Source organism: Micropterus dolomieu, linkage group LG04, assembly GCF_021292245.1.
Source record: "Micropterus dolomieu isolate WLL.071019.BEF.003 ecotype Adirondacks linkage group LG04, ASM2129224v1, whole genome shotgun sequence".
NCBI lineage: Eukaryota > Metazoa > Chordata > Actinopteri > Centrarchiformes > Centrarchidae > Micropterus > Micropterus dolomieu.
Genome location: NC_060153.1, coordinates 3,329,410 through 3,355,443, shown reverse-complemented (window position 1 = coordinate 3,355,443; position 26,034 = coordinate 3,329,410). Strand labels below are relative to the sequence as shown.

General features: G+C 41.0%; 1 protein-coding gene across 4 annotated transcripts; it reads left to right on the top strand.

Moving 5' to 3' along the window:
• The first annotated feature begins 615 nt into the window (after positions 1-615).
• LOC123969793 (protein tweety homolog 3-like) lies at positions 616-25,031 on the top strand. 4 transcript variants are annotated; one of them, XR_006824794.1, is made up of 16 exons: positions 616-1,176; positions 2,351-2,534; positions 8,802-8,998; positions 12,757-12,868; positions 12,965-13,185; positions 13,908-14,003; positions 14,149-14,221; positions 14,360-14,435; positions 15,367-15,422; positions 15,576-15,668; positions 15,834-15,926; positions 16,023-16,159; positions 18,037-18,210; positions 20,038-20,113; positions 21,916-22,229; positions 23,127-25,031. XR_006824794.1 is itself a non-coding variant. In XM_046047477.1 (15 exons), the coding sequence occupies exons 2-15, from the start codon at positions 2,409-2,411 to the stop codon at positions 22,048-22,050; spliced, it is 1,665 nt and encodes a 554-aa protein (XP_045903433.1). In that variant the 5' UTR covers positions 616-1,176; positions 2,351-2,408; the 3' UTR covers positions 22,051-25,031. The 4 variants fall into 4 exon arrangements, 2 of the variants coding, with proteins under 2 accessions (XP_045903433.1, XP_045903434.1); XR_006824793.1 differs by having other exon boundaries at positions 22,320-25,031; XM_046047477.1 differs by having other exon boundaries at positions 21,916-25,031.
• The last annotated feature ends 1,003 nt before the right edge of the window (positions 25,032-26,034 follow it).

Below are 26,034 nucleotides of genomic sequence, written 5' to 3'. Positions count from 1 at the left end.
AGAAGAAAAAAAATAATTCAGTTAAACACATTTTAATTCCTTTCTGGGACATTTCTCAAGTGAATTTGTTAATAATTGGATATGTTTACCTATGGGTCTCAGTTAGGTTAGTGAAACCATCTCAGAAGTTTAGAGGTGAACTCTTTAGTTAAAGAACAAATAAATAGAAAGTAGAGAGTAAAAAATATTTCCTTCTGAAATGTGGACTAGTTGAGTAAAAGGTATAAAATATCATAAAATGAAAAGTACTTCAAAAATGTACGCTACTTACGTAAAGTACTTGAGAGAATGAACTAAGTTACATTCCACCACGGAGTGTTATAGCCTATAATGTAATACTGTATGGTAAAATCTGCTAAACAAATACTTTTACTTTTGATACTTTAAATACATTTTACTTCTGTACATTTACTTGGAATATGTTTAGTGTTGTAGGCCTACTGGTAATTTTACTGCAGTTAAAGGTCTTAATACTTATTCACCACTGCTTGAAAGTACAGTTTTCTATTGTACCATGTACTACCGTCATTTAAACGTTAGGGGGCGGCCTCTTTGCGCATTTGCCCTTTCCCTCCCTCCCTCAGTCTCTCTCTCTTTCTCTGTCTGACACACACACACACACACACACACACATACATTTGCAGAGCTGGAGCTGCCGCAAAGCCCCGTCCTCCAGGGCTTTTTAAACACCGTGTTTGCTTCACGCTCCAACAATATCATCCAATTGAAGAGCCGCGGCGCTAAATGCACTGAACCGAGGATCATCGTGGGAACAGCGCCGTTGAGCACAAACCGTTATGTTTTAGGAAAAGGGACAGCGACGGCATCGTCAAACTGTAAAAATAAAAATAAATAAAAGATATTGAATTGCGGGTCAACGGGTTTAACCCCTAATCTGTCTCAGCATTGTTGCTCTCGAGGGGAAGGTAGTGAAAAGAAGAACGCGCCTCGGTGAAATGTGACCGTTATTCCGTTATTTTCAATATGGTTAAGTCTGCAGCAGACTCGGTCGTTGCAGCTAACGTTAGCTCGGTACGGCCGCGTTGATGCAGCAGCGCACGGTTGTGGTGTTCAAATCCACCACCGGATCTGGGAAGACAATAGATGAAATATACGCCGGCCTGGACTCCCAAGACTACAGTAAACGAGAGTCTGCATCCGCTTTGGCTTCACAAGGTAGGTTGTAACAAGGCTCCCCAACACAGAGGCTTTGATGTCCACAGACATTCATGTAACCCTGAAGCGAATTCTTGCCTTTTCTCCTCCTGGCTGCCTCGGCGACTCTGTGAGACTGCGGTACTTTTAACGGACAAAGCAGGATAACGCTAGCTAATCCGGGTTTTGCTAACAAATTTATTGACTCTACGTTTAGGTTTGCGGTTTGAATATGTGAGGATACCCTCGACTGGGTTTGACCTACATGTGCTGGTACAGTAAAGTCAGTTAATAGAAAGAGTCGTGACTGTGTGAGGGGTTTGATTTAATGGGCTTTTCACCCTCCACAACACATTTATTTTTTACGAAGCCTGTGTTTTTGCCGTATGGGCGTAATTGGGTGATGCGAGGTATCTGTCAGCCATGCTATTGTCGTGCTATAATTTATGTACAGTATATTCAAATATAGTATGACCTCATTGATTTAATATTTGCTTAAAATGGGGTATTTAAATCTAAATTTTTATTTTATTTTATTCCCTTTAAGCTACATTTAATGGTTTGTGATTTTTGTTTGTGAGTGGTAATGACAAGTGAGCTGTTTTATGTCACTAATACGTTGTATTACAATAAGGCACTAACCCACAATACACCAGGAACTGTAAGGGAAAACGACAAAATCATCATATTTTTAACCTGCAGTTTCATAGAATTGAACTGTAATTAAGCGATGTGCCATTTTGCACTTTTAACCACACAGGCAGCAACATGTACAGGTGTGTAATTGATAGGTTAAGTCACACTACCAGTCCATAGTGAATTAGGGATATTCCTGTCTTTCACAATTTATATATTTTCAATCAGTGCAAATTGCTAAAGAAAGATATTTATAAGACATGATCTTTCTACAGTGCGCAAGTGTATCCTTGACAAATGGCAAAAGAGTGTGTGTTGTGTAATGTCAGTTATCATCAGTAATTGCAGGTAATGGAAGCAGGTTTTAAAGTTTTGGTGGTGAACAGTTTTAGCAGTAGGGACTGTGCATACTGAACCTTTATCTTGCTTAATATGTTTGGGGAAATGACATCAACATTAGCTACTTTCTAGCTCCGCCTGTCATGATAGGTGATGTGAATTGAGCATGAAGTCATTTATGTGCCCTGTTAACCAACAGCGGCCGTGAATTTGTCCACAGTGTCCCTGTGAGGAATCTGTTTAGAGTGAAGTGACAGGCGGCAGGTAACTGGATCAGGATGGCGGCCGTAGTGAACTACTCTCCGCCATGGTGGGTGAATCTGCTCCATCGGTTGCCTCATTTCAACATGGAATTTCAGCTTGTGAGCAGTGACTTCAGACCGGAGGATTCAGAGTACCAGAAGGTAAGACAAGTACGGGGGAATAATTACCTCCCACTCAGAATTCATCATGCAGCATCACCTTATCATCCTACCTCCTGCCACCTGCCCACACTGTAATTTCACAGCAGGGTGGCCAAGTGGTGACTGAGGCTGTCCTGCAACCACAGAGTTGTGGGTTCCCTCCCTGCATTGATCAATGCTGTGTGTTTGTGTGTGAGAGAGAGAGAGAGATGTCCTTGAATCAAGCCACTGACCCCTGGCTGCTCCATCATTGCTATGGATAAATGTAGTGCAGAAACTATTAGTCACTGAATCGATTAGTCTTGTTGCTCCCAATCTGGGGGTCGGGACCTCAAATGTTTGCAATATAAATCAGAAAAATTAACAGCAAGATAGGAAAGACAGCATTTCTGTTACACAAAATGATGTTTATTTTTTTGACATTACTCTACTACCTTTTTGAAATAATGGAGTCTTAACTCTTCAGGACATTGAAAATGTTTCAATAACACAATCTCAGAAGGGAACATAACCTTCTGGATGAACTGCTTGCAGCTCCTAGACTTATGAAATCTGTGATGAGGAATAGTGAGTTGGCATTGTTTGCCTGGCTCGCCAAAGGTCACGAGACAAAAAGCGTGGGAAACAAAGGTTTAATCAATGGACAGAAAATGGTCGCCAACAAGTTTGATTATCGATCAGCGGTTTTAAGTAATTTGTAAAGCCGAAATGCCTGGCTTTGGGAACTAATTATGGATATTTTTCATCATCTTCTGATATTTTATTGGATTAACGATTAATTGATAAAGTGAAATAATAATCAGGATTACTTTATAAAACTAATCACAGTCGCACTGTGACAAAACTGTGACACTGCCTTAGAGAGCAGCTTTATCTCCAAGAGGGGCTTTGGCCCCCTTTTTTTGCATTTCATTTGAATCTTCAAACAAGGTGACTTTCAGGTCTCTGCACCAGAAAACACAGCCTTATGAACCAAGACACATCCTTTAGAAACCCACATTTCATGCGCTGCTGTCACCCCTCAATGTAGTTTGCTGACATGTATGGGGAGAGGAGGAAGGGCGTGCAAGTTCAAGTGCTGAGCGTGGGAAGGCACCCACGGCCACAAGCAAGGGAGGGAGATGGGAACTGGAGAGAGAAGCAGGGAAAGAGGAGGAGGAGTGAGAAAGATAAAAAGAGACTGATTGGAAGCGAGAGGAGAGAGAGAAAGCTCGATGAGCCATGGGAGGTGCTTCTAAATTGCCAAATAGCCACTTCCTGCGAGCTATTCAGTGTTTAACTAAGGGCCTTTGTGTGTGTGTGTGTGTGTGTCAGTGTGTGTGACCACTGGAATTTTAAGGACCCCCTTTTTAGACTAATTACATCCTGACATATTTCAGCAGGCAGAGCTGTTTCTATGTCACTGAGCATTCTGCACTATGATCATATGTTCGTGTGTACGTTATTTATATGTACAGTGGTTGTGCATATCATGCTGTATACATCATATACAGCACATTCACTTTCTGTGTCAGTGCGTATTTAGCACTTGGTGTTGTTTGTCGAGGTGAGGTCACAGATCTCCCTCAGGGGTTGTGTATGTGTCTATGTGTTATTGTGTGTGTGAGTGAATATAGGGGTTCTATTCACAGTGAAATCATTAATTCTGGCTAGACGGGGGGAGCGAGAGGGAGGGATAGAGGGTGAGAAGAAGAAGAAGAAGAAGGAGGTTGAATTGGATTGGGAGAGCGAAGGAGGGAGGGAAGGAGGAGGAGGAGGGGGGGGCTGTAGGCTGTTGTGAAAGAATGCTCTCTTTCTTTCTTTCTTTCACTCTTTCACTGAAGCTTGTCTTTAGATTGGCTCAGTATATCTGTCTCAAAGGCTTTCATGCGTCCACTCATCCAGCTGAGAAATGCACAAACGCACACATACATACAAACAAGGTCCTACACAGTGTCTTTTAGTGCACTGAGTCCGTCACCACACCACGGCACAACACACACACACTCACACGCTCCCACACAATAGAGGGGGATTCTTCTGTGCAGTGTTTTTCTTTCTGATGTGATTTGGCACAGGCTCATTTATATTCAGCTCTTGAGCTCTGAAGCTGCTGAAAACTTTCTACTCACACAATGTCACTCACTCATGTACTCTTCTATGCAGATGTTTTTCTCTTAAACAAACAACTGTTGAACATTCATTCACAAGAGCAGTTGCTCTCCGATGACTTTGACTTTATTGGGGATGCTGACTCCATGGCTTTCTGCAAGAAAACTGTTTTATTTTTTTCCCCAGAGGAGCTGAAATAGGAGCTGTTATCCTGAGGTCCTGCAAGGCATTGGAATTGCTTGTGTGTGTGTGTGTGTGTGTGTGTGTGGTGTGTTAGTCTGTTTGTATTATGGTAGAATCGCAGAGTCAGCTACCAGCCACAGTAAAACAGCTGCAGAACATTACAGAGGAGTCATGTGACCTATAATAATACACACATACAGTATATTCCCAGCTGTGGAAAGTAAGTCTGTAATTGGTATTTTGAATAGTATGCTAGAGTTTGCACAGTGGAAGATGTTATCTCATAGCATTTTGAAAAGGATTAAAGTCGATCAAAGACAAACAAGAGTGGCACCACTCTTGTGTTTAAAGATCATCTGAATACTGACTTTGCTGTCAGCGTTTTGGTTGCTCTTTGACCCCGTAGTACAGGTGAATATTAGCAGAATGAACTTGAGGTCAGTTAGCGCCTCGGGAAAGGAGTTGAGAGGATAGTAGGCAAGGCCAGCCTACAGAGTACACACAGGCAGAGAGAGTGCAAGGACAGCTCACTCAAGTGGAAGTGATTGATCCTGTCAGCTCAAGCACTCTCACACACACATTCACAGGCGCGCACATACACACACTTAAATGGACAGATTGAAAGTAGATCACTGTGCCTGGGCGTTTAACATTTAGCCCCTCCTCCAGCCTGCAAGCCGATCTCCAGCAGCGTAGATGTGCACACACACTTCAATCTAAGTACACACATGCACAGCCAAGCTCACCATGCTTATTAGTAGCTAATTGATCCACGCTTAATCTGCTCTGATGGTTTGTCAGCCTGACAGTTAATCTAGCGGCCATCATACACAGTGGGAGCAGAGGGAAGTGGCCGCAGAGACCTGCTCCTTAGTCAGATTATAAATTTAACATTTAGCCCAAACTCCTGATCAAGAGTCCTACATCAGTTGTTGTTGCTTTAAATGATTAGTTGTTTGACAAATGTAGGGCCAGTTAGTTGTTAAAATTATTTTTCAAGCAAAAATGCCAGATATTTAGTGGTTCCAGCTTCTTAGACGTAAGCATTCATTGCTTTTCTTTGTTTTGTCATAGCAACTTGAGTACTTTTTAGACTGGTAATCTGTTAAAAAAAACAAGCAACTTGAAGAAATCTCCCATCACCATGGGCTTTTTGAATTTGTGAATTGCAGCTTTTGGGCTGCTGCTAACTTTTATTTTCATTGTTAATGAATCTGCTCATGATTTTCCCCAAAATCCATTTTTTCAATGTCAGAAAATAGAGAAAAAAGCAGATTTTAACATCCTAAAGCCAATGAGTATGTTTCTTTTATTCGAACAATTATCAAAATTGTTTTGAACAGATCTTCTGATCGCTTGACTAATTGTTTCAGCTCTACAGTTCATAATGAAACTAATACACTCTCTAGCACATCAATTTCCTCTATATCACAGTATCAGTGTCATCCAGTTGACATTCTTTTAGCCTGATTTATGATGGATGAATGTCATGATAACATCCATCGTTATGTAGTGCGAGGCATAATTTTCATTCTGCAAAGCTTAATGCGTGTTTACTCTATATGGTTAAAGCCCTAACAATAGTTTTTTTCAGTCACAAGAGATTAAACAATGCATTAGTGGGGCACAGTACGCCTTTACCAGAGCACAACGTCTCTAGCACTAAGCCTACACATAATAGTATAGGATAAAAAAAGCAGTCACCAGGAGTCTACAGAGCTTATCTCCCTCTCCTCTCCCACCAGGACCCTCTCCTCCTTTCATCCTCAGCTCATCTTCTTTAACCTGTTGGAGAAAAGCAGTCAGAGGAAAAGCAATCATCTGATTTCCTCTAACTCAGCCCTGCTTTCCCATGAGAACGCCATAGGCTACATTCAGACTGCAGGCCAAAGAGACCCACATCTTTTCCGGTTCAGATTTGGGCACTGGAAAATATCAGATTTCATGTGACCTGGACTGTTCACACTGTTAAAAAAATAATAACAAAATAATCAAATATGAATCACATATGAGAAAAATAACAGTTTTGGGTCACTTTGGCCAGCGGTCTGAAATAGCCATAATGTGGCAATGACAGAAACACAGAATTGACACATAAAAACATAAATACAGGTTGTTTCTTTCTCAGTATTGTGACACTCAAAGTTTAACTAACTCAAGTTGTAATGCGATAGAGCCACATTTGCTGTATAATACTTAAACTAAGATTGTCAACACAACCAGAGTAGTGTGAATATTTTAAGTTAATTTAATTCTTATCTATTAGCTGTAGGCTTACAGTTAAGAAACATGAATTCGAGTGTATTAATGCCTCAGCAGGGACTGATGGTTTTCGTTTGTACTACTGTTTGACAATTAGCCCACTTTTCTTCCTTCACTTTACAATACTGCAGGTCACATCCTATTATACATCATATTGTATCCCATCTACTGTTTTGTAGTGACCCATTAGCCTGGCCAGATTGGCTGTAGCTCTGCAGATTTGATACATTGCCCTTTGCTGACCTGGTTATACATCTGCCACAGTTCCTACTTTATTTTGAAATGCTGACCTTATCAGGCTGTGTTGTTTTTCTATGTGAAAAGAGATTTGTGCCTTTGAAAACAAGCTAGAGACAGCATATCAGATGGTTCTCGTGTGGTTTTTCTGAAGTTCAGTAATTTCCTGAGAAAAACAGAATATCAACTCAGACTACAGGGATAAGAAGACAGATCACATTATGCATTAACAATGCAATTAATTTTAATGCGGATATCATTTTTTTTAGCTAAGCTAGCGGCAAACCTCTTAAGATGGCTGTGTGGGTCAGTACGTTGGTCCGTCCACCAACATTTAGCAACACCCTCAGATTTATCTTGATACCTTTTGGAAGTCCGAACTTCAGTTTGGCCACCACTGCCCCAGAATATTATGCATTAGGTGGTGTTCCTGATATATTTAGAAACAATAAAAAGAAAAAAAATTTAATACATTTTTGAATGTCTCTCTTGGCACATATAGACAACAGTACACATGCATATTTATAGTAGAGGTGCATACATTCCTGTAGGGTGAGGAAATTGCTGGCTGGCAGTGAGGAAAAATTGAGGTCAGCAGAAAAACCAGCAGTTTAGAAGCCTGGGAAGGCAGGAAGTATGTGATGGGTCTTAGAGGTGGAGTCAGCTTTTGTTATCATCCGTGGAAGAGTCCCCACAATCACACTGCTTTGTCTACTGTAAGTAGTTTAGCAGGTGCACATTTTGGTTTTCCAGAAACGTGCTTTTGTCTCTCCATGATCCTGCAGTACAATGACTTTTCCAGAAACCCCTAGAGGGGGAAAGGAAAACATTGCAATGTGTGTGTGTGAAAAAATCTTTTCCAGGGAAATTTCTGTAACAGCCCTCATCTCTGTCTTTACCCATTTCTCCCTTTCAGTGTTCAGCTCAGTCATCTTCTTTCACATCTTCCTTTTCTGTCTCTCCAGTCTGTCTCTTTTTTTGTTCCAAATGTAGCCCCCCCCCCCACGTCTCCTTCTGTCTGCCCTCACCACCCCTTCCTTCTTTTACACTTCAAAGCTTTTAGACGGTGTGTGATCTGTGTGGTGGGTCTCTAGCGCACACAGCCCCCCAACAGCACTGCTTCCGCTCACTCTGTGGAGGTGTGCATGTTTGATGATGTGCAAATGTGTTTTTCATGGTATCCATCAAACAGCCACTATTTTCTTGCCTCAAATAGCTGGAGAGAGGAACATCATTGGTGCATCTGTGTGCGTCTGTCTACACAGGAAAGTGTAAATCACGTGGTCTGTCTGTGTATCTGGTTTCTTCTCATATCAGCTAATTAGCTTCCTGTATATTTATCCCACTTCCTAAATTGTCCCCTTCCCTGTGATAAGGACAACTTTCAAACACAGTGCATTTTTGTACTGAATGAATCAAGCTCAAAGTTTGACATAAACTGTGTTAAGAAATCATACATCTCTTTTTTTTCTTTTACATCCCTCTTCTCACCAGTCCATTTTGCTGCTTGGCGCTGTGGCGTTGCTGTGTCTGGGCCTGGACCTCATCTTCCTCCTCTTCTACTCATTCTGGCTTTGCTGCCGGCGACGCAAGAGTGACGAGTCCTCGCACTCCCATTCGCACTCCCAGCAGCCCAGCGCTGACTGCTGCTGCACCGCCTGGTGCGTCATCATTGCCACGCTCGTCTGCAGGTGAGAGGTTATCCCCAGGACACTTGATAAAGTCATGTATATGTTTAACCCCCTTTTCCCCTGCGGAAAAAAAATTGTTTTATCAAGAATGCTTAAGTGAGTAAGGGTTGATATATTTAATCATTCTCCCCAATTAAAGGAATTGCCCTGTAGCCTTAAGTGGAGACTCAGATCTTTTCCTTGTGGACTGAAAGAGGAGGCTTGACATCGATTTACTGGGCCTGTTGCTGCATAGACCAATATCTTTTATTCTAATATCTCAAAAAAACTTTTGTCTAAGGTTGAAAAGTTGGCATTTTGTTGCAGACAAAGCATTCATTTCCCTGTTGCATGCAGCAGTCCAGACAGGAGACATTGTTGTGTGTCACCCTGTCTCTTTCATCATAGCAGCTGATAAAATGACTGCGGCGTAAAGGTGGATTAAAACACAAATGCCATCCTAGCTTGGAAACAGCAATGAATTTCTATGATAAATTAGAATTACCAGATCTCAATTAATCATGCAATTTTGTCATGTCCTCTAGTTCATGGAAACACAGTCTGGGGAAACCCTTTGATAATGTCAAAAATGTATTCCAATCAAGCTGAAAACACGGCTGCTTTTTTCACTTCCTGAAAAGACAAGATTTTGTGCACGTTTTTCACTTGACAGCAGCCATAAGTACTGAACATTATGACTGTAAATCTACCTTCAGTCTACATTCAGTCTTTGTTTAAGCAAGAAAACCCTAACTGTGTGTAACTGGGAGCCAGCCAGGTGGTTACACTCCACTGTTTGTGTTTATCTGACTCTGAAAGCTGTGTGTACACTCTGAGGTCTTTCACCCAAGTGACCCAGCAGCAGGGTAGACTGTATTTCCACCACAGACACTGGGGCTGTGGACTCTGTTCTTCTTGGCGCACACAAACATACAAACTAGTTTTCTTTCATTTGCTCTCTCAACTCTTTTTTTTTTTCTGCTTCCCCTCTCCAGACATTCTCTCCCTCTCATCCCCTTTTCATCATCTCTGTTAGTCCCCCTTCGTTATTTATTATTTCTCTCTGTTCAGCCTTCTCCCTGGCCTAGAAAGGTTGCCATGGAGACAGAAGCAGATTTGCTGCAGAGACGGGAAATGAATTATACAGTTAGGAGGAGCTATGTCTGTATGTGTGTGTCTGTGTGTGTGTGTGTGTGTTCGCGTGACTCAGTGCTGAGTGTTTTTTGCAGGTTTTAATATTTTATGATTAGCTATAATATTTGTTATTGAATATTTGATATGGGGGTGTGTGTGTATGTGTGTGTGTGCGCGCGCGTGTGTGTGTGTGTGTGTGTATGTATGTGTGTGTGTGTGATCGTGATTCTTTGTCCACAATTTATTATGACATCATATTTTATTTTTGGAACAACGCTAGCCACATGTGGACTTCCTCCATTTGTGTGCAGGTGCAGTGTGTTTAGACAGAAGAAGCTGTGTGCTGTATTAGGCTTTTTACAATTGGCCTATATGGATTACAAGGATAAGTCGATTAATAGATTAGTCGATCAACAGAAAATCTATCAAAAAATTTGGATTATCAGAAGAATATGTCCCAAAACATTTGCTAGTTCCATCTTCTTTGGGCCTTTTCTCTCTTTTTTGGAAAATTTATAGATAGAATAGTTCCTTTAATACTCTAAAAAATGAAGAAACAACAGCAAAGTGTGAATAAATCAATCCAACTGTTTCTCTGTATAATACTGATTCCGATTAATCAACTCAGAGTTTCTGTCAGTACCAAAAACTTATTCGATGTCAGTGCTCACTTTTCCCCAAACTTAAAAAATATATACCAAACTGAACTCATTGTAGTCATGTTTATGTAAGGACTCTGTGGCTGGCTGTGACTGAATGAATGTGACAGTTCTAACACTGAATTTTATTATTACAATCATTGTAATAATAAAATTCAGTGTTAGAACTATACATGTAGAGGTTATACTATTGTGTAAATACATTGAATGGCTATTCATGCCAGCCATACTTATTATCAATGTTTTTTGATTTTATGAAAATGTTGAGATTATAACTTCAAGCGGTTATGAAATGGCTGACACCCAACAGGCTAATAAAAGTCAGAATATGCGCCAATACATAGGAGCTGATAATATTTTACAGTGTACGACTACAAACTACTTTTGTTGTCGTACACTGTTGTCACCGGTTTACATGGCAAAGTATAAAATTAAATTGATGTACCACTAATTGGATGCATTGATTTTGGATTCAGGAGAATCACTTTGGTTTGGAGTTGAACTCATCATGGACCCAATTTTGCATTTACAATCTCATCTACTGAGCTCCAGCTGAGTGCATTTTAGTGTGCTCATATAGGTACAGCAAAGCATTTTAGCATTATCGTGTCAGCTGAAAATGGACTGAAGCAGCACTTAGTATGTATGTGGTTTTACTGTGTGGACATAGTGTTACTATGTGTAGCTTTGTCATCAGAACTGCCTCACTGGACAATGATTGCTGTCTATAACTTGACTCCTTAACTTTTGCCTTACTGCAACACCCACCCCACCCCTCATATCTCCTATCCTAAGCTGTTGGTTAATGAAGTCATAAAAAGTATGAGCAGGTATCAAACCAGTGAGATAGAACTCTGGGAGTCAGGTGGACTGAGAAGATGATGGATGAAAGAAAGAAATTGGAGATAGAAAGGAGTGGGAGAGAGAACGGGTGGTAGAAGAGAAGAAGAGGATGAGTAAACAGGAGTGGAGGGAGATGATTTACTATTAAAACTGTGATGAGTAAGATGGTGGGAGGCAGGGATGGGTGGGGAAATGGACAGATAAAAAAGAAGATATTTACATTAACACACAAAGCACATTAATGTGCCTCCATGCCTGTCTTTATTTTGTTCGTCTTGTCAAGTCTGTTTCCCTCTGTAGTTGTTTTTTTATGTCACATGTTCACATAAAGTCCATCGTAAAGCTTTGAAACACGCACACACACACACACACACCTACACAATGGCATGTGTGTGTAAACCCGCTGTAACATGGGGCTACTCAAGATCTAATGGGCTAGAATGAATTGCCTTAACAATGGCAATAAATTTCCCTCTACAAAGCTGTCTGTTGTTAGTGTGCAGACAGAGACATTATCAATACAAAGAGTGCAGTCATACACACATGCGCACATGCACATACAGTACACAAAGAGAAAGGTGGGGGCTACAAGAGCTTTCCAGGGTGATTGAGAAAATAAGAGCACAGTGGGGAGGGGCTATGTAGGGAAAGAGTGTTAGACGGGGTGTGTAAAGGAGAATACTTTGGAAGTGGTGCTGGTGGTGTTGATGAGGTTGAGGGGTTAGTTGTGGGGTGAACACAGTTAAGGAATACTAGGGTTTGGAAGAAAGGGTGTTGGGGCCGGGAACCTCAGATATTGTAGCATGTGTCATGTGTGAATGTGGATGCATAGCTGCAGAAGGATCATATTATGTGCGGTCTGGTGACCCAATTGTGTAGGCTCTGTGTGTGTGAATCATTCCTGGTAGTCCTGTGCTTGTCCCAGGCCTGAGGGTGACACCAAAGCAAAGAACATAGAGCTCAGTGCTGCCTGTTGCTGGTTAACAGAGGAACTGCACTTAATAACCATCTTTGCTGCAGTTTTGGAAAAGGATGGGAGAAGAAAAACTATTATTGAACTTGTTCATCTTTATTGATTAATTTGGTGCCATCTCATGGGTGAATTTAGTCAACACTTTTCATGTCATGTTTTCTGTCCCCCAGCGCTGGCATTGCTGTAGGATTCTACGGAAATGGGGAGTCAAGTGATGGAGCCAATCGTTTGGCATACTCTCTCCGTCATGCCAACCGCACCGTATCCGGGGTGGAGAAACTGGTGAGTTATCTGCTGTATTGTTACACTTTTTCTCAACCCCCCCCAAAAGTGTCTAATGGCAGATTCTAGATGAAGTTCTTTCCTGTGAATGTCTAGGTGTCAGACAGTGCCCTAGCCTTAAACCAGACAGTGGAGGAGAGCTTGGTGCAGTTGGAGATAGCCTTCCATGACCAGACAGACTACGTGTCCATCGTCCAAAAGCTGCAGGGACAGCTGGACGAGCTGGTGAGGTTGATGGTGGATGTTCCCTTCTGGTCCAATACTGACATTTCCCTGGAAGACTTGGCCCGCAAGACAGAGGCTTTTGATTTTTACAGGTCAGTCAGTTGTAACAAGTAATGTTATGTGTTGTAATGCAAATACATACATACATTTATTCATTTGGCTGACGCTTTTTATCCAAAACCACTTACATTTGCTAAATATGTCGGAGGTTGCACGTCTCTGGAGCAACTACAAGACGAAGATGAAGATATACTTTATTTAATCCCGCGAGGGGAACTAGGGGTTAAGTGTCTTGCTCGGGGACACAATGGTGGACACGTCACAGTGGGGAATTGAACAGAGGTCTCTAATACCAAAGGCATGTTTCTTATCCACTGCTCCATCACCACCCCAAATGTATTAGCTGGATCAAAGTGACAACTGATTTGTCCAGAGGGCTTGGTGAATATTCCTTTCAGAAAGGCAAGGTCAAGTTAAAATAATTAAAATCAACCATTCCAACAAGGTCAGAAAGTTGTTAACCAACCATGACAACAATGCTGTAGCAGTAGAAAGCTATATAAGAAACATATTCAACGTGGTGTTTATTTGGTTGATCCAAACATCAACCAAATAAACTAATTTTGCAATAAAATATTTGTATACAACTATCCATTTCCACAAATTGACATATGAAAGTTAAGAAAAAACATGGCTTTGTTCTACCTCGGGTAGGAGTACTTCCAAAACTAAAGCCTTTTGGGTTCTTTTGCTCCTCTGCATTATAGAATGTCCTGTATTTGTATGAAACACTGTGGTAAATTTGGGTTTACAGGTGGTTGGGGTATCTTGGCCTGCTGCTGTTTGATGTACTCATATGTCTTCTGGTGCTCTTCGGCCTGATACGCAACTCTAGAGGCACTCTGATTGGGTACGTTGCTTCACATCATACCCCAAAAGCTGCTCCTATTGGATGAGTCAAATCCTTTCTAGACTCTGAATCTGTGTCTATTAAAACTGTGCAAATCATATCATGTTGTTAAACTGAATTTTGTGTATTTTTTTGTGCCCTTCAGAGTGTGTCTGCTGGGAGTTTTGACTCTGATAATAAGCTGGGGGTCTCTCGGCCTGGAACTGGCTGCTGCTGCTGTAAGTGTAGCCATGGCAACATCTCCGAGCTCTCTGACTCTGCAATGATGTAATCTTTTACCCAACTGCTTGAGCGAGTGTGTTCAGTGTGGATATTACTGTAGCTTGATGTGTCATGTGTGCTTTACACTCTCACAGTCAGCCAGCGACTTCTGTGTTTCCCCTGATACCTACATCACCAGGGTAACCAAGGAAAACGCCGTCATCAACCAAGGTTTGCAGACAAAAGCAGCCATTTTTAATACATTTTGTGCAAGATACAGTGTTTCCAAACCTTTAATCACAAAAAAAGCAGTGTCTACATGTAAACACTTGTCACAGGTTAAAAATGTCCCTTTGTTGTGAACAGTTCAGTCAAAGACCACATTTTCCTCTTCGGATTGTTTTATTAGAATATTTTTAAAGGACTAAAGAGGTAAACCAATCCAGTGTTTTCATTTGACAACATTTTATAATGCATGATTAATAGTATTAGTTGTAATGTGGGAATGAAGAAGGAAGGAATATTGGTCAATGGACTGCTCATAGGCCGATACTGTAGGTTGACAAATAAGCAGTAACATCTTCAATAAACTCCACACTGACAGTTGAATCTCACTCTGACATGTTGCTTCTATTTTAAGAAACAAGTGTGTGTGTGTGTGTATGAGTGTGTATCCAAGGGGATTGTGTTTGACTGACACTCTGGTATCTAAAAGCTTTTACTCTCTCTCGCTGACTGCAATGCATCAGCTATCCTGCACCCACCCAGCTCACTCTTTCTCCTGCCCAACCCAGATGTAAAAAAAAAAAAAACCTTCAGAGCACGTTTTTGCTATTTCACTTAGGATCATTATCTGATTTGTTTTCTCTCTCCATCCTTTTATATTCCTCTTTACCACGCAATTGCTCCCCTTCTTCCTCTCCCTCCTTCACTTCCCTCTTTGCACTCATTTAATGAGTTCTGTTGTCTGTCAGTTGTTTCCACGCCGTAGAGCACAGATGTTGCCTCTGTAACACACACACAAACACACAAAAATACATCCAAATACATACACACAATTGTGACTGAATAATCTCCCATAGAGAGATTCTGAGCATAGAAATATACATATGTATGTATGTATTATTATTCTATTGATATATTTTTAATGGTACATTCCCAGATATCTTGCAGTATTACCTGAGGTGCAGCTCTGGCCAAATTAACCCCTTCCAGCAGGTAACTTCACCCTCTTGTTATCTTGTTATTCTTTTGCTTTTTGTAGAATTCAATGCACATCAGTTCCTTCATTCAGGTGATTTACCTGCTTAAACCTGCAATTAAATAACCAAAAGATGTTTTTTTGTGTGTGTGTCTCTGTATGTTTTGTAGAGGCTGTCAGGGAGTCACAAAGCATTGGTGGAGATGCAGGATGATGTGGCAGAGTTACTGAGATCAGCAACACGTGATTATGCAAACACCAAGGTTTGTGTGCTTGTGTGTAATGATCTGTAGGTATTTTCTCGCATCAGTGGATTTGTGTTAGTGCGAGCGTGATGAAAGTGGCAGTTGCAAAAGTCTAAGCACACGCGTGTTCATCTGCTGTGTATGGATGAGCATGCATGTGTAACCTTTGCATTGTGTGTGCAGGGGAGTCTCGAGCAAATCCAGTCTGTGTTGAATTCCACTGAAGTTGGTCTTCACCAGCTGACTGCTCTGGTCGACTGTCGCAGCCTACACATGGTGAGCCATTTTGCGTGTTGTGTTCGAAGAGAAAAGTCCTCAAATCCAAGACTTGAGGTCAAACAACTGACTCCTCTCCTCTTTCTCTCCATGCAGGACTATGTTCAGGCATTGACTGGGCTGTGTTATGATGGGGTGGAGGGTCTCATCTACCTGGTTCTCTTCTCCTTTGTCACTGCTCTGATGTTCTCCTCCGTTGTGTGCAGTGTGCCACACACCTGGCCTGGCAAGAGGTAACACATACACATAGTCTCTCACAAACACATAAGACTTGCAAAAGCCTTCACATTCCTACATCTATGTCTTTAGTTAATCTACACTAACAGCTAACATGTTACTAGTTCTGACTTCTTAAGTGTCTAACTACATTCACCTTATGACCTGAAAACAGTGGAAAGACCCAAAAAGAATCTACTCGGTGCCCATGCATGTCATTCTTTTAAGTGTATTTGCCTCCTGAGCTGTTGTATCCAACATCTTCCTGCCTGTCATTGCATCCATCCAGTTTTCTCTGCAGTTTTGTTTATTTTATTGTTTGCTGTTAGCACTGCCAGTCTGGCTGATTGTTTGTTTCTATGTTTGTACATGTCTCTCATTTCTTTTTTTCCACTGTGAACTTGGAGCACCGGTTTTGTGTTAGATTGTGTATCACCACGTTTTTTTTTTTCTCTGCCCCACTTCCTCCTTCTGTTCTGTCCCTTGCTCCTCTCTCCCTGTCCTGATTTGGAAATGCTTTAGGCTTCAGTGAATGATAGTGGATAGTGAGAAAGTTAAACGACCCTATAAATGGCCAATACAAATACCCTATAAAGCAACCAAATCATTCTTTGGTAAAATCAATGCAAAGAGCTTTAGACTACACATGCTAAGATGGGTTTCACTCTGGTGAACGAATTTTGTGCCATAATAGTCGTGTTTTACGCTTGTTTGTTGGGTGTGAATTACCAGCAGTGCTAATGTGTATGGCCCAGCAGGTATTAGACAATAATCCATAATGTCCCAAAATTTTGCAAGAAAAACTGCTTATGGGGTTAGTTGCTTATTAGACTGACTGTGCTGCAACTGCTGAGTCTGTTTGATGGGCTGCACAATTTAGCTCTTTTTTTGGTTGCCTGAGTGAAACACCTCCATCTGGTGGCCAGTCAATACAGTAACTGCTTTTGTGCCTTTTGTCTCTGTTAACATAGAGCCCTGTTAAAATGTTCCTCATACAGTTTGCTCCCTCTTTACTTCTTTGAAGCATTAACAGCTTGATGGGACTTTGTTAGTTTGTTGACAGCTGGTATAGACATCCATAAAACAACATAGAAGAAAAAAAAAAAATAGTATCCACATACACACATGTACATGTATTTTGTGGTTGACCCGTATGTTGTAGAAGCCAGTACATTTCTGTAGCCAGAGATTCCAACTTCCAAATCAGCACATATCCTATTTGATGCCTCATTCTGTTACGTTGCTGGCCGTTTTACATTTTAGACCATTTTATGTCTGAAAATGGTTTGCCCAAACCAGCCATATTATCTCCTTTTTTCCTGATGTTTTTGCTTTACGTTTCATGGAGCACTCAGTGATGCATGAGGTACTTAAAAGAAAATGGATTTTTGAAATTTTATTCTGTTGGGACAATTTTAAATGGACAATAATTATCAGGAGCGATTCCTCCAAGTGCATAGAGTATGACTGCATGAAGAAAATGACTGCATGTTTCTACGTATTAAGAGAATTTGAGAATATCAATGAGTCTGTTGTCTTCATACAGTTTAATATCATGTTACTACACACAGCAACAAAAACAGCTTCATGGGTCCACTCTGGGCTGTGTAGTGATATTAGAGACCCCAGTGTACTTGTAGTGGTACTTTGTAGATGAATGCTGCCCATGTTCCTTTTTTTTTTGTTCAGCTGCTTTGGGGCTGAAGGCATGGCCTTACCCTGTATTTTGTATCAGGGGACTCCATATACTACAAGCACACCTTCCCTCACCTAACCTCCTCTTCAACCACTTGTTTACACTCTGTTGTCTCTCTCGGATCTCCCTCCCCTCTACCTTTTCCCCTCCTATCCATCATGCCCTCTCGTGCCCTGCCCTTACCCTGACCAATTGAAGGACGGATGAGGAAGACGGAGAGGACGAGTCGGGTGCCTCACGGGGCGGTGTGCACGATAACCTGTACCGCGTTCACATGCCCAGTCTCTACAGCTGTGGCTCCAGCTACGGTAGCGAAGCTAGCCTGCCCGCTACCGCCCACACTGTCAGCAATGCCCCCGTCACTGAATACATGTGAGTTAGCACCCACCGCTAGCTAGAGGCTAGCAGGATCAATACACTGCCTGCCATTGGTAGCCGATGCTTGCCCCCTCCGTGACCCACACTAGCAGCATAGCAACGCTCACTGCTTGCGATATGACAAGTTAGAATAGCTATTTTTTTTGCTATGTTTGGCTCGCATGTCCTTTGTGACACAATGTCAGCAATGTTTGTCACTCAGTGAGTTAGAACCCTTCACTAGTTTTCCCTTTGATGCTGACAGAAAAATTGCTGCCTGCTGTATCAGCCAGCCTGCCTATTTCAGTCCACAAAAAACTAATTAAAACATAATTCAGGTTTCCACTTGCTATAGTTTAAGTTAATAAATAAATTTCACCCTGTTTGCTACATGTTACAGTTTGCCACAGGACTGCTTGCTCTGAATACAACAAACAATACAGAAGAGAAATAAGCATATATCTCTTATCTACCACTGCTTGCTACTATTTTAGCTGTGAGCTAATCAAGTACTATGTGGTGTTTGCTGCTAAAGAAAGAACTCTGCAGCAAGAAATAATAAAATAAACAGTACCTGTATACTAAAAGTCATTATAGGACCATGTTTTTCATGTTTTGGGCCATTAACAAACCCTGTATGCTTAACAATACTGATGACTACATTTCAAAGCATGCAATAGGGTTTTAGAGAGATTTATTTCTTTCCACATAGCCAGAGAGTCTTGTTTTGGTCCATAACAGAATGGTACGAGACTGGACACTTGGTTTATTATATATATATATATATATTTATTATATTTGCTTATTAGTCAAAGTTAAGTTATTATTGCATGATTGTACATTTTTAGGCATACATTTTTCCTTGTCGTGCTTAAATCTGACATTCACGAATAAGAGTCTACCAGCTGCCAATAGAACAGATTCACATAATCCTAGGAAATTAGTTCAGTAATTTACAGTACACCTAAACTTTGGAGAATGGTGTGGCAGAAATGTAAACTATACTTTACAGTTAATGGACCAAAACATAGAAAACCACTTATTTGTCCATTATTACATTTTATTTTAAACTGAAACAGATCTTTAAATACTGAGCAATCTGTGTTGTTATATCACACGACATGGGTAAAAATACATTCAGCTAGTTTAAAAACTTTGAACTGTTTCATGTACTTTTGATTTATTTTCCTTGTGAGAACTGTGGTGTTCTCCCATACATATCATATCTCTTTGCATTAATACTGTTAGTTGAACTATGTTCCTTCAGTTTTTTCAGACATTTATAATATCTACCTAAAGGTTTATAGGTGTCTGACTGTTAACATCAGTGATCACTTGCGCTTACTGTTGTAGATAAAACACCAACGAAATACCTGTTATTTGGCTTCCTATTAAATTGTGCTTGCAAAGGGCATTTGGAGCTTACTGAACGGATATTTTATGTTAAAAGCCTTCTTTTTAATCCTTTAGTAGTTACTTTGCAAATTACCAATATATACTTACGACAAAATGTGCCTACGGCCAGTTTCCTGTGGGTCCCCACACTGATAAAAGTACTATTTTACTGAGCCAGTGTCTCACTGTAAGACTAAGTGTTTGTCTTTTGTGTATTGTTAAGAAAGTATGTTAACTATGTTGGACTGGCAGAGGTGTTTAACCTCTGGCCATATGGTACCACCAAGCTTAAGTCCCTGGCTTGTAATCATTACTGAGGCCATTTGTCAGAGAGTCATTAAGAAGTAGTCATGAGCAGACCACAGATCAAAAAGAGATCAACAGCTTAACAACTGAGCGCCAGTGGCAGGGTGACCACATGCAGTAACCTCTTATTCTATAATGCAGGAGCCAGAACGCAAACTTTCAGAACCCTCGGTGTGAGAACACCCCCCTGATTGGCAGGGAGTCCCCTCCACCCTCTGTAAGTGCACACTTTCTAGAACACACTCTCCCTCCACTATCTTCCAATACCCACAGTACAGCCTGGAAATATTCCAAACCGGAGAACCCACAGAGATGGCATTTTATAATTTCAGAATTGAATGATAGAAGCATGGTGTTGATAAATGTACTTGGACCCTATACCTGATGTTTTTCATTGCATGCTACTGTGGATATTGGAAGGTAGTCCCCTATCCCTACACCACTGCAAGTGTACTCTGTGCTCAAACTAGACCGTGATCATGGATCGCTTTTATGAAGGTCATTTTGGCAGCCTGGGATAACTGGAAGTTTGAAAAGAAGCCTGTTGTCAGTAGGATTTGCCCTTGCATCAAAAGAAAGGCTTGTCGCTTTATAGAAGTGTAATAGTTGGGTCATGTTAGACACAAAGTTGTCCTCTATTTCTGATGTAAAAAGTCTGGTTGGTTTCACTGTGGCTGTCAGTGCCATGCGAGGAGACCTTGGAGACCACGTAACAACAGATGGCCAGCTCAGAGACATCATTGAGAGAACCTCTTGGAGTTATTTAATATTTCAAGCTTTTTCTTCAATATCAAAATACATAATTCTGCCTGTCTCGCAGGTGTCTGAATTGCATCTGTTGTTTTAACAATTTGCCACAAACAGGTTGACTATTCTGGCTGTGACAAGGTGCTGCTGGGGCTGTAGTTGTGGATGTTGTTCCATGCAGTATCACCTGCATACAATGCATGCAACGGCTACAATGCCATGGACTGACAAAATTGAATCAACAAATGTAGCTCTATAACTTCTGAACACCTTTTAGGATACCTTCTTTGCTCCTTGTCACCTGGCCGTACCCTGCAGTGAAGCTGAAATATTTTTGACAGTAAACTGGAGCCAAAACCTCTAAAATTCCTGCTCCCCCCTATTCCCACAATGTGTCTATGTGTGCATTTTCTTGTCGAGGTGTATTTGTCCACTGTTTCTGTGCCCCCTCACGCTTCACCATTAAACAGTCACAGGAGCACATGTTTCCCACCTCCACTGTTGAACTGTAGCCGGCACCAAAAATGCCAATGATTCATCATTCTTAGGCAGGGCTGTCGACCGCGCTGCCATCCTGTGCCAGAGTGCTCACCCATCATCAGTGTCTGCAGTGATGTGGAAACCAGAGACCTCCGACAGTAACTAGCTAGCTGCTCACAAGAGACCACTAACTCATACCAGCCTAACCTACTACATCAGAACTAGAGCACTAACTACAAACCACTGACAAAATGGACCACATATGCTAATTTACAATAACATCATGCAGACCTAATCAGCTGTTATGTAACAAATGCCTGTTGTAATCAAACCCCCGGCTGTCCAAATGACTGGTCAGAGTATTTTTGCTGTACGTGTGTGTGATTGTTTGCCTCTCTCTCTCTCTCTCTCTCTCTCTCTCTCTCTCTCTCTCTCTCTCTCTCTCTCTCTCTCTCTCTCTCTCTCTCTCTCTCTCTCTCTCTCTCTCTCTCTCTCTCTCTCCCTCCTGATATTTTGTACATTATTTTACTGTGAATCTGTTTATACATTACTCCTTTTATTCTTCAGTGTAAATAAGGCTTGATCATAATGCACACATGTTTTCCTCTTCTTGTCTTGTTGTCTTTTATTCCTATTTTCTATTTTCCCTCCTGCTTATAATTGTTTCCCACTTCAATTTCTCCCTCTGGTTGTCTTTGTTCCCAACATATTTCCCTCTGTCACCCACCGCTCTTCACTCTTTCTCTACACCCCCTCCTCCCTTTTTTCCCTCACTGTCCTCCATCTCTTCAGTACACCTCCAGTATGAGAGCGAAGTACCTTGCCACCAACCGACCGGACCAGAACCGACGCTCTGTTCCCAACGACCAACTGGACCCGGCTAGCCGACCTAACCCCGCTGCCCGACCACAATCCTCAGTCCACTAGAGACCAGATCCGCACCAGTCCACCCTAGTACTGCCTGAATCCAGTTCTCACAGCCAATAACAAGATCCAACTCAACGCTGTCTAAAGCCCCAACAGGACACCTGACCGGTTCACCAGAAGCATCACAGCAAGCCAGAACTCGTCAACCAAACACCTCAGCAAAGGACTGCACTTTGAAGGTCAACCTTTACTTCTCATCCATAATTATCCAAAAAGTAAAAAGCAGAATACCCATCACAGAAGATTAAAACTTCTACTCCTCTTCTTAGTGGACACACACCCCCGAGCTGCTCGTTCCACCACTGCTGTGATGTATCAGCCCACATACCCACAATGCACAGCAGCTAAAGCGCCTTGGCTCCTCTCAAGTTTCTTCTTCTACTTTTCAATTCTCTCTTCCTCCTCTCGGATCCGTTCACTGCCCTCCAGTGGAGAAGGCTACGCCACTCCCACCACTTAATCCCCCGACACTTACACTCAGACCGCACACTCACACACAAACAAGTGCACACACACATGCACACAAACACACACACTGTACAGAGCTGTAAATAGTAAACATGTGCTTTACTCTGATTTCATGAAAAGTAGACTGTTGAATCATTACTGGTTATGTTGTGTGCAGCGTGTGTATCATGAATATTTTCACTGTCTCTCATGCACACACACACACACACACACACACACACACACACACACACACACACACACACACACACACACACACACACAAAATGGTGGACACATCTGTATAAATAATAAGCCAGTAAACCAGAAAGCCATGTTTAAATATAAACAGTACAACACATCCACATTCTCTTTAGCTTAACATTGTCATCTAACTAAGACTTGAATTGAGAGATTAAAAAGTGTGTCCATGTCTCTCTAAGTTTGTGTAAGTGCGCATACGTCGATTAATGCATTTTCAATATGAGCCAGGAATCTTGGTGTGGAATAACTGTTGAATTTTGGGACCTGGAGAGAGAGAGACAAGGGACATAAGAAGGCTCAACCTGTGCCAAAAAACTGAACAATTAGGGATGCCTGATTCTGTCCTCTTCTCCTACTGCCTCCAGATATCTCAAACAAGGGAAAAACCTCACGTGGAATGTTTTCCTTCCGACTGTAAATAATGAGGGAACGGGAAAGACTCTTGAAAAAGGAAAACAGTGGACATAAATGGAATAAGACTCACTGAAAATTGCGACTACACATTTGCCAGGTGCTATGTAAGCCAGTCAAGGTCCCAGAAGACGATCAGGACTGGGGGGGGACAGAAACCTTTATTGTCACTTTAATGTTTTGTTTTCATTCAGGGATGTGACCTGGAATATAAAAACCAGTAAAAAGTAAACTGCTTTTACTGAATGGAAGTTGTGTCCCAAAACCTGAAAAAAATCATGTCCCTGATAAACAATGTTATATATAAGTGTTTCAGATGAAAGAATGAGGGTGTTTTTTATGTTTTATCATAAGCTGAAATTTGGGATGTGATTACTGTGACCAACTGTAGTATTTTATGTTTCTTCTTTCTGTGCTTTTATTTTGCTAACTTGTGTCCTTGGTTGACCTTTAGCCACCAGTGTAGTGTTTCTCTTTCTTTTTTGTTTTCTTTTTTACCCACAAGCACAAATTCTCTTCAAGGTGACTTTGCGAGATGGAGAAGTAAAACGCACTGCCTGGGACACTGCCAGTGGTTTTTCCTCCTGATCTAAAACTCTTTGTACAGTGTATAAAAACTGTATTCGTGAACCCGTGTGTGTGACATCAATGCAGCGTGATTGGCTATTGCTCTATCTCAGTGTTACTGTGTGTAAGTACAGTGATCAGTGTGTCTGACTGGTAGCAAGCAAGGGCCGGCCTATCTAGCCTGTCATTTCTACACAAGACGCCGCGCATGCCCTCTTACACACACATTGAAATACACACACACACACACACACACACACACACACACACACACACACACACACACACACACACACACACACACACCACACACACCACACACACCACACACACACACCACTGTTTCTTATAAAAATCCATCTTTCCATACCTTTGTCCAGTTTACATTCACTCCTAGAGCTGTAATAACTACTAGCCCTCCCACAGCTATGACATCACACTGATAACCATTTGCATTATGGGTGAAGTAGTAAATGCATTTCAGAGAAACCTGGAATCTAGCAATTAGCTGGGTGAGCAGAGCCCTAACATTCAAATACCTTTCAACCACCATTCCTGTACAGCATTTTAATATGTTATTATTAATCAATGACCACTTCTCGTATTAGCGAGACAATCTTACATGTGTGATTTTACTAGAAAGAAAATGTCCATGTTATGGTAACAATGCTACCTATGGTCTAGTACTTTACAGTGTTTTCTGCACCATCGATGCAAACGATGTTAAGATCTGTGGGACTAGTCACTGATTAATGGCCTTTCATAATGTTTTTAAACTCTTACAACACTCTTCATATCACAACATGTTTTTTTTATTTTTCTCTGTCTTGTAAAAATCAAACTTTAAAGATAAAATAATAGCTAGCTGTTTTGTAGGAGAATAAAGGCAAGAGCAGCGTTTTTCCTCTCTTATTAATGGTGAATGACTCTCTGTCTTGCAATGTTTTAATAAAACTATTCCAGTGTAGTCTGCACACCTGATTTAAAGTTGTATTTGAATTCCTGTGCAATGCTCTCTGGGATTTAACTAATCTGATTAAGGTATGTCCTGATGGAAAAGAAGATCCATGCTCATGTTTAAGAGTGAGTAATGTTTGTGTGTATGTGTGGTATTTGCAGGACTTCAAATACACCTCTGTCCAGTTGTGAAAGACAATGTTTTCTATGGCTGTTTTTATTTTCTGATGGTTTAACTAAGATATTAATGATGTACATGTCAAAACTGTGGTAATGATATCATTCAGCCTGGAATAAATGTTTTAAAAAAACAAAATTAAAGCAACTTTAACGTACAGGTTCAGGACTGTGGGTTCTTTTTAAATGCATGAACAGAGATGTGTCCGTTTTTTGTTTGGCGTGTCAGTTTTAATAGCCACTAAACATAGTTTTCTACCTTATTGAATTATATATACATATAGGTGTGAATATATAACTTTATACATTGCTGATGATGAATTGAGTGGAAAACCCCTCCATAACCTTCCACTTTTTAGGGTTCCGTTTATTTTACTGCAGCTTTAGGATGTAGGAGTCCAAAATGTAACATACTGTAGACCTACAAAGAAATGTGTAAAAACGGCTATTAATTAACAAATAAACATCTAGAGAGCTAATGAAAAATAATACACTGATAAATAAAACACATCATTCTGACTTCCCAACAGGATATTTGTAGAAACACAAACTTTAGTCATTAGCCTCTGTCCTGTGTTTCACATAAATGCTGTATTAAATTTTTAAGCATATAAGCAACGTCTAGAGGGAAAGCATTCAAATCACCTTCTAGCTCATGAAAAGATACTAAATATCATCTGAAGACCAAACAGACCTGAAATATCTCCTTTGTGTATTTCTCTGTAAATTCATGTTTTCTTTTATAAAATATACTTACTGATGCCAGGTAGCTCTGTTAAGCCATACTAGGTGCGACATTGTACCTTCAAACTACACTGGACTTCTTGGACAATCTTGAGAAATTGTCTTTTGTTATCTCCACCTAGTGGTATTGTAGTGCAAGTATATCATTCAAGTACCAAATTCTACTTGTTCTATAATCTGGAAGGAATGTTTCAAACTTTATATGTGTGTATAGCCGTACACGACCCAAACAGGATCTGTGTGGTAACGAATATGTGAATCCAGTCGTATGATTTCCCCAGACAGACAGTAATTACACACACAAGATGTCTGAAAATAGGAGTGTTATCTCTGAACATCCAACAACACAACAGTGAACACTGGTCAGACACCAAATCTGTCACCTGAACATTTGACCTACCAAATACACGTCTTTTT

Bases quoted from the DNA above. Each gene is read 5' to 3' on its own strand.
- LOC123969793 (XM_046047477.1), top strand. From the start codon at position 2,409: ATGGCGGCCGTAGTGAACTACTCTCCGCCATGGTGGGTGAATCTGCTC. The intron at 13,186-13,907 runs GTCAGTCAGTTG...TTGGGTTTACAG, and splicing joins GAGGCTTTTGATTTTTACAG to GTGGTTGGGGTATCTTGGCC. The intron at 15,927-16,022 runs GTGAGCCATTTT...CTCTCCATGCAG, and splicing joins ACTGTCGCAGCCTACACATG to GACTATGTTCAGGCATTGAC.